Source organism: Actinia tenebrosa, unplaced genomic scaffold (assembly GCF_029948245.1).
Source record: "Actinia tenebrosa isolate PJP-AT-01 unplaced genomic scaffold, QUT_ActTen_1.0 PGA_scaffold7__59_contigs__length_16204524, whole genome shotgun sequence".
Lineage (NCBI taxonomy): Eukaryota > Metazoa > Cnidaria > Anthozoa > Actiniaria > Actiniidae > Actinia > Actinia tenebrosa.
In genome coordinates, this window is record NW_028292584.1 from 6,447,416 (window position 1) to 6,462,087 (window position 14,672).

At 39.6% G+C, this 14,672-nt stretch overlaps 1 protein-coding gene across 5 annotated transcripts in view; it reads left to right on the plus strand.

Annotated features, from left to right (window-relative positions):
- The window catches only part of LOC116306448 (atrial natriuretic peptide receptor 1), a 33,334-nt gene extending 21,692 nt beyond the window's left edge, over window positions 1-11,642 (plus strand). For 3 of the 5 annotated variants that reach the window (XR_016121767.1, XR_016121769.1, XR_016121768.1), the window contains 15 exons: window positions 299-365; window positions 1,174-1,297; window positions 1,635-1,733; window positions 2,156-2,233; window positions 2,496-2,666; window positions 3,157-3,228; window positions 3,584-3,749; window positions 4,254-4,400; window positions 4,940-5,114; window positions 5,904-6,044; window positions 6,433-6,556; window positions 7,584-7,652; window positions 8,319-8,493; window positions 9,073-9,532; window positions 9,819-9,850. Coding sequence is in view for 1 of the 5 variants with exons in the window: in XM_089040445.1 (XP_088896571.1) it covers window positions 299-365; window positions 1,174-1,297; window positions 1,635-1,733; window positions 2,156-2,233; window positions 2,496-2,666; window positions 3,157-3,228; window positions 3,584-3,749; window positions 4,254-4,400; window positions 4,940-5,114; window positions 5,904-6,044; window positions 6,433-6,556; window positions 7,584-7,652; window positions 8,319-8,493; window positions 9,073-9,171; window positions 9,441-9,532; window positions 9,819-9,869 (1,850 nt within the window). In the remaining 4 variants the exon portion in view is untranslated. Of the gene's footprint in view, window positions 1-298; window positions 366-1,173; window positions 1,298-1,634; window positions 1,734-2,155; window positions 2,234-2,495; window positions 2,667-3,156; window positions 3,229-3,583; window positions 3,750-4,253; window positions 4,401-4,939; window positions 5,115-5,903; window positions 6,045-6,432; window positions 6,557-7,583; window positions 7,653-8,318; window positions 8,494-9,072; window positions 9,533-9,818 lie in introns of all 5 variants that reach the window. The other 2 variants (XM_089040445.1, XR_004198268.2) reach the window with 2 other exon arrangements.
- Window positions 11,643-14,672: the final 3,030 nt, after the last annotated feature.

Below are 14,672 nucleotides of genomic sequence, written 5' to 3' on the forward strand. Positions count from 1 at the left end.
TTTGCTGGCTTAAGGAGTCGCTTTAGCTTTGGGATAATATCTTCCCATTTCAGACCATACCATACGTGTCATTCTCTTAGTATTTAAAAGTCTTTGTTTGAGTGGCATTCATAAGAAATAATACCGTAGGGAATGACACGTGGTCTTAAATGGGCAAAATATTACGTCCAATGTAAAGATATCTATTTTCTAAGAAAGAAGAGCAGTCGACTTGAAAGTGTTGATTACTCACGCGAACGTACGCCCTCTCTAGCTAGCTTAGTCTTAAAACAAGTATAATTTATTGTGGCTTTTACAGATACTTTGACGATTTCGCTGACAGTTTTTGGTTGCTGTCTTCTCTTAGTTCTCATACTTTACATAAGGTGAGCATAAACCGAGTGAAACGTTCTCTCCTGTCCCCTACCCCTACCCATCTTTCCTCTTTACCACTTCTCCCTGTACCCTACCCTCCTACTTACTTTCTTTACCCTCTACTCTCCTGCTCCATTCCTCTTCCCCTACTCCTCTTTCCTTCTTACTCCCTCTTCCTGAACCCTACCCTCCTACTTACTTCCACTACACCTACTCTTCTGCCCCCTTCCCCTACCCATCTTCCTCTTTACCACTTTTTCCTGTATCCTACCCTCCCACTTACTTTCACTACCCTCTACTCTCCTGCTCCCTTCCTCTTCCCCTACTGCTCTTTCCTCCTTACCCCCTCTCCCTGAACTCTACCCTCCTACTTACTTCCACTACCCCCTACTCCCCTGCCCCCTTCCCTACCGCTCTTTCTTGCTTACACCTACTCCCTGACCCCTACCCTCCTACTTACTTCCACTACCCCCTACTCCCCTGCCCCCTTCCCTACCGCTCTTTCTTGCTTACACCTTCTCCCTGAACCCTACCCTCCTACTTACTTCCACTACCCCTTCTCTTCTGCCCCTTTCCCCTACCCTCTTTCCTTCTTACCCCTTCTCCGTGACCCCTACCCTCAAACTAACTTCACCAACCCCTTACTCTTCTGCCCCCTTCCCCTACTCCTGCTTCCTCCTTACCCCTTCTCCCTACCCGGCTCCAACCTTCTCCCTTCTCCCTCGTTGCCCCTCAACATATCTCACGAAGTACTTAGCTTAGGATGACTTGGCCATTATTTTACACAAACCGTGATACCCTTTATTATTTTTTGTATAGGAAACGTCAAATGGATAAAGAAAGCATGTTCAAGACATGGCTGTTGAATTACACAGACCTGACACCGTGTTACGATGAACAGGATGAGGTGGGGGGACAAAAATCCCACATACATATAAACCAGGTAAGTGTGTTTTCTGATTAGTAATAATGTACATATCTTATAAAGCAGTTGTCTAAAAGGTGGCCTTAACCAATACAGAATAGTACATAGTCATCCAATAATTACAAAAAGAGATAAATTGAATTCGATAAGCCAAGCATGCGCAATGGCGCAACGAGAGTAACATGGAAAGTTAACATAGAGGGGCGAACACACGCGTTTTGGCGCGAAAATTTCAACAAAATTCAAAGGTAGCCCAACAAAATAGAAAAGGAAGAAATAATTTACGATCAACAAGTCCGGAAAAAGTCGTTGACCGAAGGTAGCCTACATTTGTTTTCTGATTTTTTCTTTACAGTTCTCGACATCGCAAACGCCTACTTTATTGTTACGAGACAGCGATAAGATCTCTACTGGGCACCCTCTACAACCCATCTTCACCGCTGCACTTTACCAGGTTTAATTTATTCGTAATGTGTATTTTGTTATCCAGGACATAGTTAATGGACTCCATTAACTATGTCCAGGATTTCTCGTACGGGGAATCACACTACCTTTTCATTTCCTCCACAAACCCCACCTCTCCCCTCAAAATACATGTAAAACTATTTTCAAAAACCCTGTATATTGTATAGTATATATTGCAAAAACAGTCACGACATGGTCACGGCACTTAGTCTAAGTACGCTAAGCGAATCACATTGCGCGAGAAAAAAATCAGCCAATCAAAAGTCTAGAAAACATCACGGTCGTACGGCACCGAGCTTTTCACACGGTTATACGAAGACTGCTCTTCATTTGGCTTTCATATACATTCAACGAGAATCATTCTCGATTTAACTAATATTGCGTATTTATTTCTCAATTATTTTTAATTAGGGTAAAAAGGTTTATGTCAAACGTCTCCACCATGATGTGCTCAATATAACACGACTAATAAAAAACGAAATTAGACAGGTAAATTAGAACAGTCGTATAGTAAAAAATGCAATATATTTAACTCCGATCACCCAAAACAAATTTGCTTATCGTATGCCCACCTACCTGCCTATTAATGATTAGGGCGGTGATCTGTTAAAGTCGTGAGTTGCATTTTGAAAAAAAAAAACATAAGGAAATCTACAAGCAACAACAATATTGCGCTATGTCTAACTAGCTGTTGCATATTGTAAGTAAAGTGAACTGAAATTATTGCCTGTTTTATAATTTTAATTCCAAGGCATGTGAGCTGCGTCATGTTAACATCAACCCTTACCTCGGTGTATGCGTTGAACCACTAGACCTCTGTATAGTATCTGAATATTGTACCAAGGGACGTTTAAAGGTAAGTCATTACTGTACCTATGTAGATCTTTCTGTACCTGGACACTGTACCAAGGGACGTTTAAAGGTAAGTCATTACTGTACCTATGAAGACCTTTCTGTACCTGGATACTGCGTACCAAGGGACGGACGTTTACAGTCAAGTCAATCGTACCTAACAGACCTCTAAAAAGATCATTTTAGTTAGACCGCGAGTTGTATCCACAAGTTTCTTCTCATGCGCAACCGTTAAACGCTGGGGAATGACACGTAGTCTTAAATGTGAAAACAATATACACAAGCTTTTTAGAGCGCATGCAGTAAAACCATGAAATAAAAACAAAGTTGATACTGACAAATAGTAGCTATTTAGTGAGTAATAGTTGCTATCACTCGACCAGAACCACTCAACCAGTCACTAAATAGCTACTATTTGTCAGTATCAACTTTGTTTTTATTTCATGGTTTTATTGCTCTAAAGACTTAAAAGATTCTCTACATAACTGTCCCATGCCGCTCATTGTCAGTTGTCTATTGATGTGCTCGCGAATATTTTTTTAAACAACGTCTATTTTTAGGATATACTTCTTGATGAGTACCTTAAATTAGACTGGAATTTCAAGATGTCCTTTTCCACCGACATTGCACGGGTAGGTCCAGTATCTCAATCTAGGTAGATTGAACAACAAATGTAGGCATCGTATCGTTCGTGCGCATCCGTAGTGCGCATGAGTTTGTGCGCGTGCCCTCATCGTGATCACGTCATTTGAATGTTTCGATGGGCAATATTTTAGGAAAGCATTTTTTTTGTTTTTTCAAAGTCACAAACTCTGTCAGATAATTAGAAAAACATCAATCTGGTTTTTGTTATGTGTTATAAGTGTAGACAGTTAAAGATATAGTTTTGAAACCTGATTTATTTTCTTTAAATTCGTTTAAAAATCCTTTTACTAAGAATAGTGACACATAATTCCTTTCGTGATTCAAGATTCTTTGTCCTCACAGGGAATGGAGGAACTCCACAAAAGTAATATTGGTTACCATGGCAATCTTAAATCCACCAACATAGTAGTTGATGGTTATTGGATCTGTAAGATAGCGGACTTTGGACTACGAGCTTTCAAATCAGGAAACCGTGGCACTTTGGTAAAAGAAGATACTTTGTTCAGTGGTCAGTATTAATGGCAGGGACGGAGTTATAGAAGGACAATTTACAGAGGTCCTCGGTGTTCTCCGGCATTTTATTCAGCGGGTTGACGCAGGAAGCGAGAATCAAAGCAGTCCCAGAACCACTTGGGGGGGGGGGGGGGGACCAAAGCAGTTCTAGTCTTCCTAACCTTTCTGAGGGTTTCTGCCATTGCTCCGCCATAAGTCGCTCCTCACCCATCCCCCCCTCTGTTGGGCAATCGATCTACTTATAAGACCCACCACTGTCTACCAAAGTCTTGGGGATGGTAGGGAGTTATATAATTTACAATGAAATGTCTTGAATAAGGCAAGTCATTTCAAGATTTTGTTATTTTAGCTATGGTCAGGCTTTGGGGATCTCAGTTGCACATTCTTAACCAACCAGCTTATTTGGGACCCTCCTGTGACCAAAGCACTTACTCCCTCTCTTCTCTCCGCGGGATTAAAGTATGTCTGTCCAATATGATTGTGCTTGATTTGATTTCAGATATGTTGTGGACCGCACCTGAACAGCTGCGCAATACAGTTGACACAGGACACGCACAGAGTGGCGACGTATATAGCTATGGAATAATCCTACAAGAGATTGTGTTACGAGAGAAACCGTATTCCACGTCTCTCCTTGGACCAAAAGGTAGATTTATTGTTCTTTGGATCCTTAAAAAAATCAATTGGTAGAATGTTTTAGTGTAACGGGAAGACCATACTCAAAAAATCTTCTTGTATGCGAGGTCAGCCCGGGACTCGAACCCGCGTCCAGTCAAGCAGTATGACCGGAGTCTTAGATAAGATAGGCCGATGAAGATAATGTCTGATGACGACGACGATGGTGTGATGATGATAATCGGTAATGACATCTGGTAATTGTGGTGACGTTTTCCCATGAAAGCGACGATGGGAAGTACGGGTGGCGTAGCTATATAATGGGACCGCTAGCCTCGCTGGGCTCTCGGTGTCACATGTGAGCAGAGTTGCTTGTTGGTTCTCTCCTGTGCTTCGAGAGTTTTTTTTTTCTCCGGGTTATCCGATTTTCCTACCTCCAAAAAAATCAATTCGATCATGGGACGAGGGCCACAGGTTTGTTAGACGCAACTGATGATGATATTTGGTGATGGTGGCCACAGTTGTGATGAGGAAGATAAGATTATTTATTTTTGTTTTATTTCTTTTCAGAAATCATCCATCATGTCAAAAAAGGACTAAAACCACACTGTCGACCCAACATTCCTCCAGATAGTGCACCGGGGACATTTAGGGAACTTATGACGATGTGCTGGGATGAGACCCCTGAAAGAAGACCAACATTCTCAGGGGTCTTAAAAATCCTCAAAAAAATCAACAAAGGAAAGTGAGTATTAATAGGCGTACTGGGTTCCAAGTCTTCGTTACCGGGAGGAGCTGTAGCGAGATAATAGAAATGTTGCATTGCTATGTCATGCTATTTCATAAACACGATGCCCGCGCACCCCTGTAGGCAAAACGAGTGACGAATTGTTTTAATATAGAGCGTTTTCACTCACGTGAGAAGGCAGCCATAAACAATAGAAACTTTCTGCACAGTATTTGCATAAAAAATAGAGTTCAATTCCCGAAGGATAGAAAATGTATTGTTTTGTTACCCCATAATGGCCGCTGTGACGTCACGTGAAAACGCTCTATGTGGAAGGCTGCTAATTATCACTTCTAACAAATGTGTAAATTTCAGGGAAAATGCAATTAAATAGACCTTCAAACTCAATGGCTATAGAAAATATTAGTGCTCGACATGCGCGCGCATACCTCTAGGCAAAGGGATCCGTAAAAATGTGAAAGTTGGCAACTGGTCTTTAGATGGTGCTTTGATGCAAAACTCCAGTTTCAAATTGTAATATTCTCGATTTTATACAGATGGATATTCACTAGTTCCAGGAAAGTTCGTTGGACATTAAAATGAGTCTAACCAGTGGCGGATCCAGAGCGATTTCAAGGGGGTGGCAGATACCTAGAAAAACATCTGTTATTTTTCAACTCCAAAGGCGTGTGGCTTGCCATCTAATCCACCCCCTTGGACCCGCCCTTACTTAAAAATGAGCGGTATTTTATGTATTCGAAAAATATATGTTGGTCTTTTAAATGATGATAAGTTTGGCTTCCACAGAGCGACAAACATAGTAGACAATATGCTATCAATGATGGAGAAATACACCAATAATCTAGAGTCTCTCGTCAAGGAACGAACGCGGCAGCTAGAGACTGAAAAGGCCAAGACTGATGAATTGCTTTACAAAATGATGCCTAGGTATGACGTCATCTCATTAATATCGTGTTTGCCTTATGTGTGATGTTTAGTATCTATTTAAAAATCAGCGAGGCGTTCCTCTATCATTTGAAAGTTCACGCGCGAGCAGAAAGGATGCACAGAAACAATGCCTATTATCGTTCTCTTTATCTGGATTATTAAACGTTTATAAGGCACAATACTGAGGACAGCATAGTATCTCGTAGCAAAGTGTCGTAGTATGTTGCTCGTATTAACACTATGAGCGCGCAATAATTTTCTTTTTTTCTACATGCTCTCTATTTTATTGTAACGCGTTATAAATGACGTATTCACGTGCATTTGATCATATACACATGCTAATTTGCGCGTTATAAGTAACAAAATTATTATATTGACCGTTTGACAGGAGTGTCGCTGACCAGCTCAAGACCGGCTTACAGATGAAGGCTGAGAGTTACGAACACGTGACAGTTTTCTTTAGTGAGATATTAGGATTTGCAGAAATAGCGGAACAAAGCTCACCGATAGAGGTAATAACCTTTTTCACTGTTACTAAAAATAGATATCGCAAAGTCTTGTGGGATCAAAATGCGGACAAACATTGGAAATAAAGGCTTCGATTACATGGAAAAGGAGAAGAATATCATTCAAAACCATGAATTAGAAACAACGAGACTACAAAACATTGTTGCAGTATGTTATATATTAGCATGTGCGCTTAGCTTGGCTTGTCCGCATTTCAATCCCATGATGCACGATAGTGACGTCATCCGTGGAAACGCTATCATTATGCGATTCATATAAAACAACTAAAATATATATCAATAGGCCCTTTGCAGCTAAACAATCACCTGCTGACTAATTCACTGAGAGCAAATGAATGAAAATCTTGATTCCCATGGGTGACATTTACTGTAGAGCAAACAAACTTTCTACAACATGTTTCGAGAGATCGTAATAAAACTGCATTTCGTAACACACTAGATACACATCTTTTCATTCATTTCTTTATAAAAACATAAATTTTGCCCTCCAGTACAGACACGTGACCATTACCTGCAAAGGGCCTATTTCCATACATCGGTTCACTGGTCGAGCAGAAAACATTTAATCGAGCCTGCAAGGTAATTAATTTTAAAGGATTAATCAAATTTAACCTTGAAGCCCCTTGATATAATACTTCATATTTTATTTGACTAGTGAGCCTATGTATGGAATGTGGAGAATAGTCCCTTTCACAGTTCCCTATGCCATCTTGAAAGGTAGCCGTGCCCTTGCATCGAAACGAGAAGAACTGGAACGTTGAGCTTGCAATGATAGACACATGTGATTAGTTGTCCAAGGTGTTAAAAAAGGTCTCCATCATTGCAAGCTCACCGTTCGTCTCGCTTCGATGCAAAGGCAGGCTAATTTTAAAGATGGAGCTGTGGAACTGTAAAAGGGACTCATTGACTCGAATACGGGGAAAAAGAACATTTGTATTCAAGATTGTCCTTGGCGTCTATCAGACTCAGGTCTGAAAAAATGGGTTAACTTTCATCGTATTTTTATTTGCAGCTGATAAACCTTCTAAACGATCTGTATTCATTGTACGACACAGTTATTTCTCGTTATCATGTCTTTAAGGTAAAATGCAATAAATATTGCATCTGATAAAGGGCTTAGAAGCTAATTAAGGAGAAAGCTGTAGTTGGTCGTACTTCATACCAATCCATTTATGCATATATTATATTCTTGGAGTGCTACCACAATACTCAAAATCCCTTGAGATATGAATAACAATGAAACAGCCGCTTGGTTGATCTAACAAGAAGCTAATGAGGAATGTTTTATTATCATCCACAAAAATGGCGGCCATGCCATACTTGTGACATGCATGGAATGCGCGTGGTGCGTGGGAGCGTGGGTCTCATGAGAATGGGGAGTGGCTTATTTAGGGACAGAGCGGTGTGACAGAGCAAGAGAAAACGGGATTGGAGCTCAGAGTTGTACGGCTGCTGAAAAATGTTGTTGCTTAGGGAAAAGAGGCAATACAATCAAGCTGAAAAGCCTGAAGCTGGTCATGACTGATTAATATTTGGAGAAATAAAGAACAGTTAGCTACATACGTAACGTAACTCCAAGAATACTATTGATGGTTTTCAACCATTCCCAAGAGAATTAAAGAACAAAAGACACGGCGGCCATGTTGAAGGATATAGCAAAAGAATTCGTGACAATTCTTTTGTTAAGTTCCTCCAACATGGCCGCCGTGAAAACCATCAATATTCAAGTCTAAATGTTACTTCACAGGTAGAAACAATGTGTGATTCCTATCTCGTGGTGTCAGGATTACCTGAAAGGAATGGCAAAAGACACGCGGCTGAGATAGCATCCATGGCCCTACACCTTTTATTTTATTTCAAAGATTTCAAAATACAGCACTTAACTGATCAGAGTTTAGAATTCAAAATGGGGATTCATACAGGTATGTAAGCCATGCATGTGGGAAGCTATTACGAGTCAATAACCCCTGAGCCAGAGGGCGCCTAACGGCTTGTTGACTCGTAGACCATGGTGTGAGAGGTCTAATTGTTTGGAAATTAGGTTGAAATGATTTTTTTTTTTTTTTTTTTTTTTTTTTTTGCGTTGTTTCGGTTTTTAAACCCGGCATTTTTTGATTCTAGTATTCTATCAATAATAGAAGCTCAACCAATCAGAGCGCAGAATTTTTGATAGAATATAGAGGTTTTGCATCATCACGTGTAGGCGCCCATAATACAGCTTGGACTGCCTGTGCCTAGATAGCAGAACAACAAAATCCCTTTGCTCTTGGGAATTGAATTATCTAACATGGCTGCCGTCACGTGATGGTGCAAAACCTCTATTAATAGGTTTAGAATCGTTCTTGTTTAGCACTTGATAGTTAGTGGTTAACAAACCTGTGGTTCTCGTTCCACGATCAAATTTAAGATTAAAGTCTAATTTTCAGGAGCGAGAAAACGGGAGAATCCAGTGCTTTACGAGCTCTTCAAGATCTAAATGCCTTTTTCTCCCTTCCAATCAGGTCCATGCGTAGCTGGCATTGTTGGTCTCAAAACACCACGGTATGACATCTTCGGCGAGACAGTCAACGTTGCTAAGCAACTAGAAGCAACTGGATTACGTAAGATTATTAGCCATCCCGAGGTTGAGGGAAAGAATTGGTCGAGCTGCATTGCAGTGCATTGTGGGACTGTTTTAAGGGGCATGTTCCAAGATGGCGTCTATTTTTCCCTAAAACAGTCCCACAAAGTGGGATATAGAAATTAATATCTAAATAAGATATTTGACCATGTCACCTTTGACATCTTGCCCATATGACCTTTGACCTACTTTCTTTATCTTTTCCCTGACCATTGTTGTCCTATTGTTGGATGCTCTATTTTTTTACAGCGCAACACATTCACATGAGCGAAAAGTGCAAGTCGTTTCTTGAAGAGATTGGAGGCTTTACTTACGAAGCAAGGCATAACATTCTCGTGAAGGTACAAAGTGGTTTAGGTTAACAACTAGGTTATGTTATCAAATACTTCCATATTGAAGCTTTGTACCATCACGTGACGGCAGCCATGTTAAATGCCAGAAACGATACAATCGTTTTACATAAAGAATTAAATTTCCGAAAGCAAAGACATTTCATTGTTTTGCCATCTCACCACAGGCAATCCAATCTGTATTATGGGCGCCGACACGTGATGGTGCAAATCCTCTAAAGGCTGTTGCGAGTTTTTAATTTTTATCTGATTAGCAAAAATGTTCTTCTTTCTTCAGGGTCTAGGTGAGACGACGACGTACGTTTTGTCAGGGAAAAGCTTAAAGTGAAAGAAAATTGTGAAGAGCCGTGACTAGCGCTACCTAAAGGTACCTCAGAGTCATCACGCAACGCGATGATTATATATATATTTGCAATGTGCAACAAAGAGTAGAAAATATCTCGTCACGCAAGACCTTTGCGAACCAATTTTTTAAGAAAATGGTAGGCAATAAGGACTAAAGCGTGACACAACCCAGGGCTCATAACAGAATGCTGAAGTGAACAAAAGATCATAAAACCACAGATGTTCCACGCAAGTAGTATGAAGCGTTATGGAGTAACGCAAGAAATGTGACACATATTTGTGACAAGCAGTTTGAAGCGCCATGGAGTAACGCAAAAATTGTGATACGAAACACAGTAGCCTAGGTTCCAGATGCTATCTCGCTCCAGTGCTTCTCGGTCATCGGTTTTGTGAAGCGTCATGAAATAACGCAAGAATTGCGTCACATATCTATGACAACTAGTATGAAGCGCCATGGAGTAACGCGAGAAATGTGACACATATTTGTGTGAAGTAGTTTGAAGCGCATGGAGTAACGCTAGAAATGTGAAGCGCCATGGAGTAACGCTAGAAAATGTGAGGCGCCATGGAGTAACGCGAGAAATGTGAAACGCCATGGAGTGACGCAAGAAATGTGACCCACATGTGTGACAAGTCATATGAAGTACTTTGAAGTAACGCAAGACATATTTGTGACAAGTAATATGTAGTTGTCACGATGGTAACGCACGAATTGCACCAGCTCTCGTTTACGAGCGGTTTTGAATTCTCTTGAAAGCAGAAAGAGCCTCACATGTAAACCTGATATTGGTGTTTTGGTAACATGAATGAATTGAAACAGAGAACAGAATATAAAAAAACGTGTTGTTATATACCAACTGTCAAGGTCCATTTTTCTCATACTCTGATTGGGCGAGAGGGTGTCACTTCACGTGAACAAGTTTTGATGTTTCCCCGGCAACGCCTCTCAGCGGGCAACAATATGTCGTTGACCGGAAATAGCAATACCGGAAGTGATTTCCCCGGAAATGTAAGTTTTTCAAAATCACATAATCAACAAATTAAGTAATTGCTGCGTATTATTTGACAGTTTGTATATAACAAAACACTTATTGACTGGAACTTCGGGAAATAGCAGTGTGTTTTGTCGATCGGTCTCAGTCAATAAGTGTTAATTGGTTGTGTAGTTTTGTATATACATATACACCTATTTCGAAAATCGTTGTCGCACCAAGAGCCTCAGGTAACAAGCCAAGGCTCCAGAGAAAGTCGGTACTTTTAATTGTAATTGATTTATTCATAGTTCATGCAAGTGGCTATACCTCTCGCACTAATTATCATCTCAAGCAGCCTTGCTTGGAGCAATTTGTGAAGTCAATAAATGAAAATGCACCATGAATAAACTAATTACAGCCAAAAGTACTGGCGTTCTCTGCGGTCTTGGCTTGTTGCTTGAGGCTTTTGGTGTATATGGAGCATCCCTTCTCAGTACCGTTTTTCTCCATATTAAAATACCGGGAAAATGGTCTAAGAATCGTATTAAGTCCTTTGCAGCTCAGTAATCACGTGCTGATTAATTCATTTAGAACAAATGAATGAACATCTTGATTCCCATGGGTGAAATATTGAGCAAACAAAATTTCTACAACCTGTTTCGAGAGATCGTAATAAAACTGCATTTCGTGACACACTGGTTACACATTGTTTCATTAAGTTCTTTACAAGTAGCTAAAAAGAATCACCAATTTAAAATAAAATAAAAAAAATTTGATCACCAGTACAGACACGTGACTGTGAACTGCAAAGGGCCTATTGCTAACGTTTCTTCAATTGCACGTTACGTCATCACCAAGGGCACTAGGACACCGAACGTGGTTGGATTTCTATAGGTTTTTTTTTCTTTCGATTATTTGAATTAAATTAATGTTATACTTGTTTACTTATCTTGTGTTCGTGTTCCTTCGCTGTTATGATGCAGACGTTTTCTTCCAAAGGTCAAATGGTTTGAATAACCGTTCGTACTGTACTCTGCTTGTACCAACAACAACGCGACCGCGCGATGCTCCTTACGTCAGTAATATTCAACCGTCCTAGAGTTGATATGGTTAATCAAATTCACCTTAAGTTCCATATAGAGCTCCCGGCGAAGGAACATGGACACAAGATAAGTAAACAAGTATAAGGTTAATTTAATTCAAATAATCGAAAGGAAAAAAACTATATAGAAATCCAGCCATATTCGGTGTCCTAGTGCCCTTAGCCGGCATGTCTTTGTCTCGAGACCCTCTAAGGAATGCTTGCAGCCCATCAATATCTCTGTGAATAGCCTGTCTTCTTTGTCGAAAAACAGGCATTGGACCGTAAGTAAAGGAGCCTTTCTTCAAACATCTGCTTAAAAATTCAGACTGACTCGTTTTACATCTTTCGTTGGTTATAAACTCAAAATCGGTAACAACCTCTAATGGATGTGCTTTCTCTACGTCCGGCGGGAAAGCAGCACTGCTTCTAGATTGATCGAGTGGTCTGGAAGCGGATCGACAATCAATTAGCTAATGGTGAATCGAAGGCAGAACTTTAAAGAACACATTAATAACCCACCAGGGAGATATCTACATCCAATCAAAACAAACTAAAGGAACTAAAGGAACCTTAGGAAACTGTTCTTAGTCAGGCTGCCAAGCGTCCTTTCATTTTTTGTTTGTTTGTTTTTTGTTGTTTTTTTTTTTTGTCTCTCCCTTGACTATGTAGATTCAACGGTTTTTCTCTGACTTTTTCGGTTTTCCTCCCGCCACATGCCCTAATTCGATCTTATAGTTAGCCATCTGCGTCTGATCCAAGCCAAGGGCATGTCTAACTCGCAGATCAAACCCTGAAACAACCTCTTGGCTGGCATAAGTCAGGGCATGGCTGACTCACAGATCGAACCCTGAAACAACCTCAGGGCTGATTTAAGTCAGGGCACGGCTAACTAACAGATCGAACCCTGAAACAACCTCTTGGCTGGCATAAGTCAGGGCACGGCTAACTAACAGATCGAACCCTGAAACAACCTCTTGGCTGGCATAAGCCAGGGCACGGCTAACTCACAGATCAAACCCTGAAACAACCTCAGGGCTGATCTAAGTCAGGGCACGACTAACTAACAGATCGAACCCTGAAACAACCTCTGTCCTGATCTACGTCAGGGCACGGCAAACTCACAGATCGAACCCCGAAAACTGAACCTCTGGGCTGATCTAATTAAGTCAGGACATGCAACTTACCAAGCGGTTTTAGGATATCGATAAGAATTTACGGTAATGAATTGTGAAGGTGTTTTTTTGTTTTTCCTACTAGTTCTTCAAGATCGCAAGTCCGATCGTAAGTGAGTTTTCCTCCTAATCATGTTATAATATAACACGCTGGAATGTTTGTCTTTATGAAGTAATATAATGAAGTGAACACAAACGATGGCAAAACTAAATTAACTAAATTACCGAGGATATGATTTTCTCGTCCACAACAAATACATCTGTATGGTAATGTCGAAATAAAGACGAAACAAGATAAAATGAACATTATCATATTACGAGGAGAAGTGGACGCTATCCCCCAAGACGTGATATTTTCCCTTTTCAGACCATATGTGATTCTATAACTTAATAGCTTAGCTTCCTGATAATAAGATTCTTCGTTTGAGTAGTATCCATGTCACCAAGGCGTGATATTTTCCGATTTCAGGCCATATGTGATTTTATGAATGTGATTCTATAATCTAATAGCTTATAATAATTTACTAGTTTATATAGCTCGTGCTACATGTCGAAATATTCTCTTAATAATAAGATTCTTTGTTTGAGTAGTATCCATGTCACCAAGGCGTGATATTTTCCTATTCCAGGCCATATGTGATTCTATGAATGTGATTCTATAATTTAATAGCTTATAATAATTTACTAGTTTATATAGCTCGTGCTACATGTCAAAATATTATCTTGATAATAAGATTCTTTGTTTGAGTAGTATCCATGTCACCAAGGCGTGATATTTTCCTATTCCAGGCCATATGTGATTCTATGAATGTGATTCTATAATCTAATAGCTTATAATAATTTACTAGTTTATATAGCTCGTGCTACATGTCGAAATATTCCCTTGATAATAAGATTCTTTGTTTGAGTAGTATCCATGTCACCAAGGCGTGATATTTTCCGATTTCAGGCCATATGTGATTCTATGAATGTGATTCTATAATTTAATAGCTTATAATAATTTACTAGTTTATATAGCTCGTGCTACATGTCGAAATATTCTCTTAATAATAAGATTCTTTGTTTGAGTAGTATCCATGTCACCAAGGCGTGATATTTTCCTATTCCAGGCCATATGTGATTCTATGAATGTGATTCTATAATTTAATAGCTAATAATAATTTAATAGTTTATATAGCTCGTGCTACATGTCAAAATATTATCTTGATAATAAGATTCTTTGTTTGAGTAGTATCCATGTCACCAAGGCGTGATATTTTCCGATTTCAGGCCATATGTGATTCTATGAATGTGATTCTATAATTTAATAGCTTATAATAATTTACTAGTTTATATAGCTCGTGCTACATGTCGAAATATTCCCTTGATAATAAGATTGTTCGTTTGAGTAGTATCCATGTCACCAAGGCGTGATATTTTCCTATTCCAGACCATATGTGATTCTAGCTATGAATGTGATTCTATAATTTAATAGCTTATAATAATTTAATAGATTATATAGCTCGTGCTACATGTCGAAATATTTTATTGAGAATAAGATACTTCGTGTGAGTAGT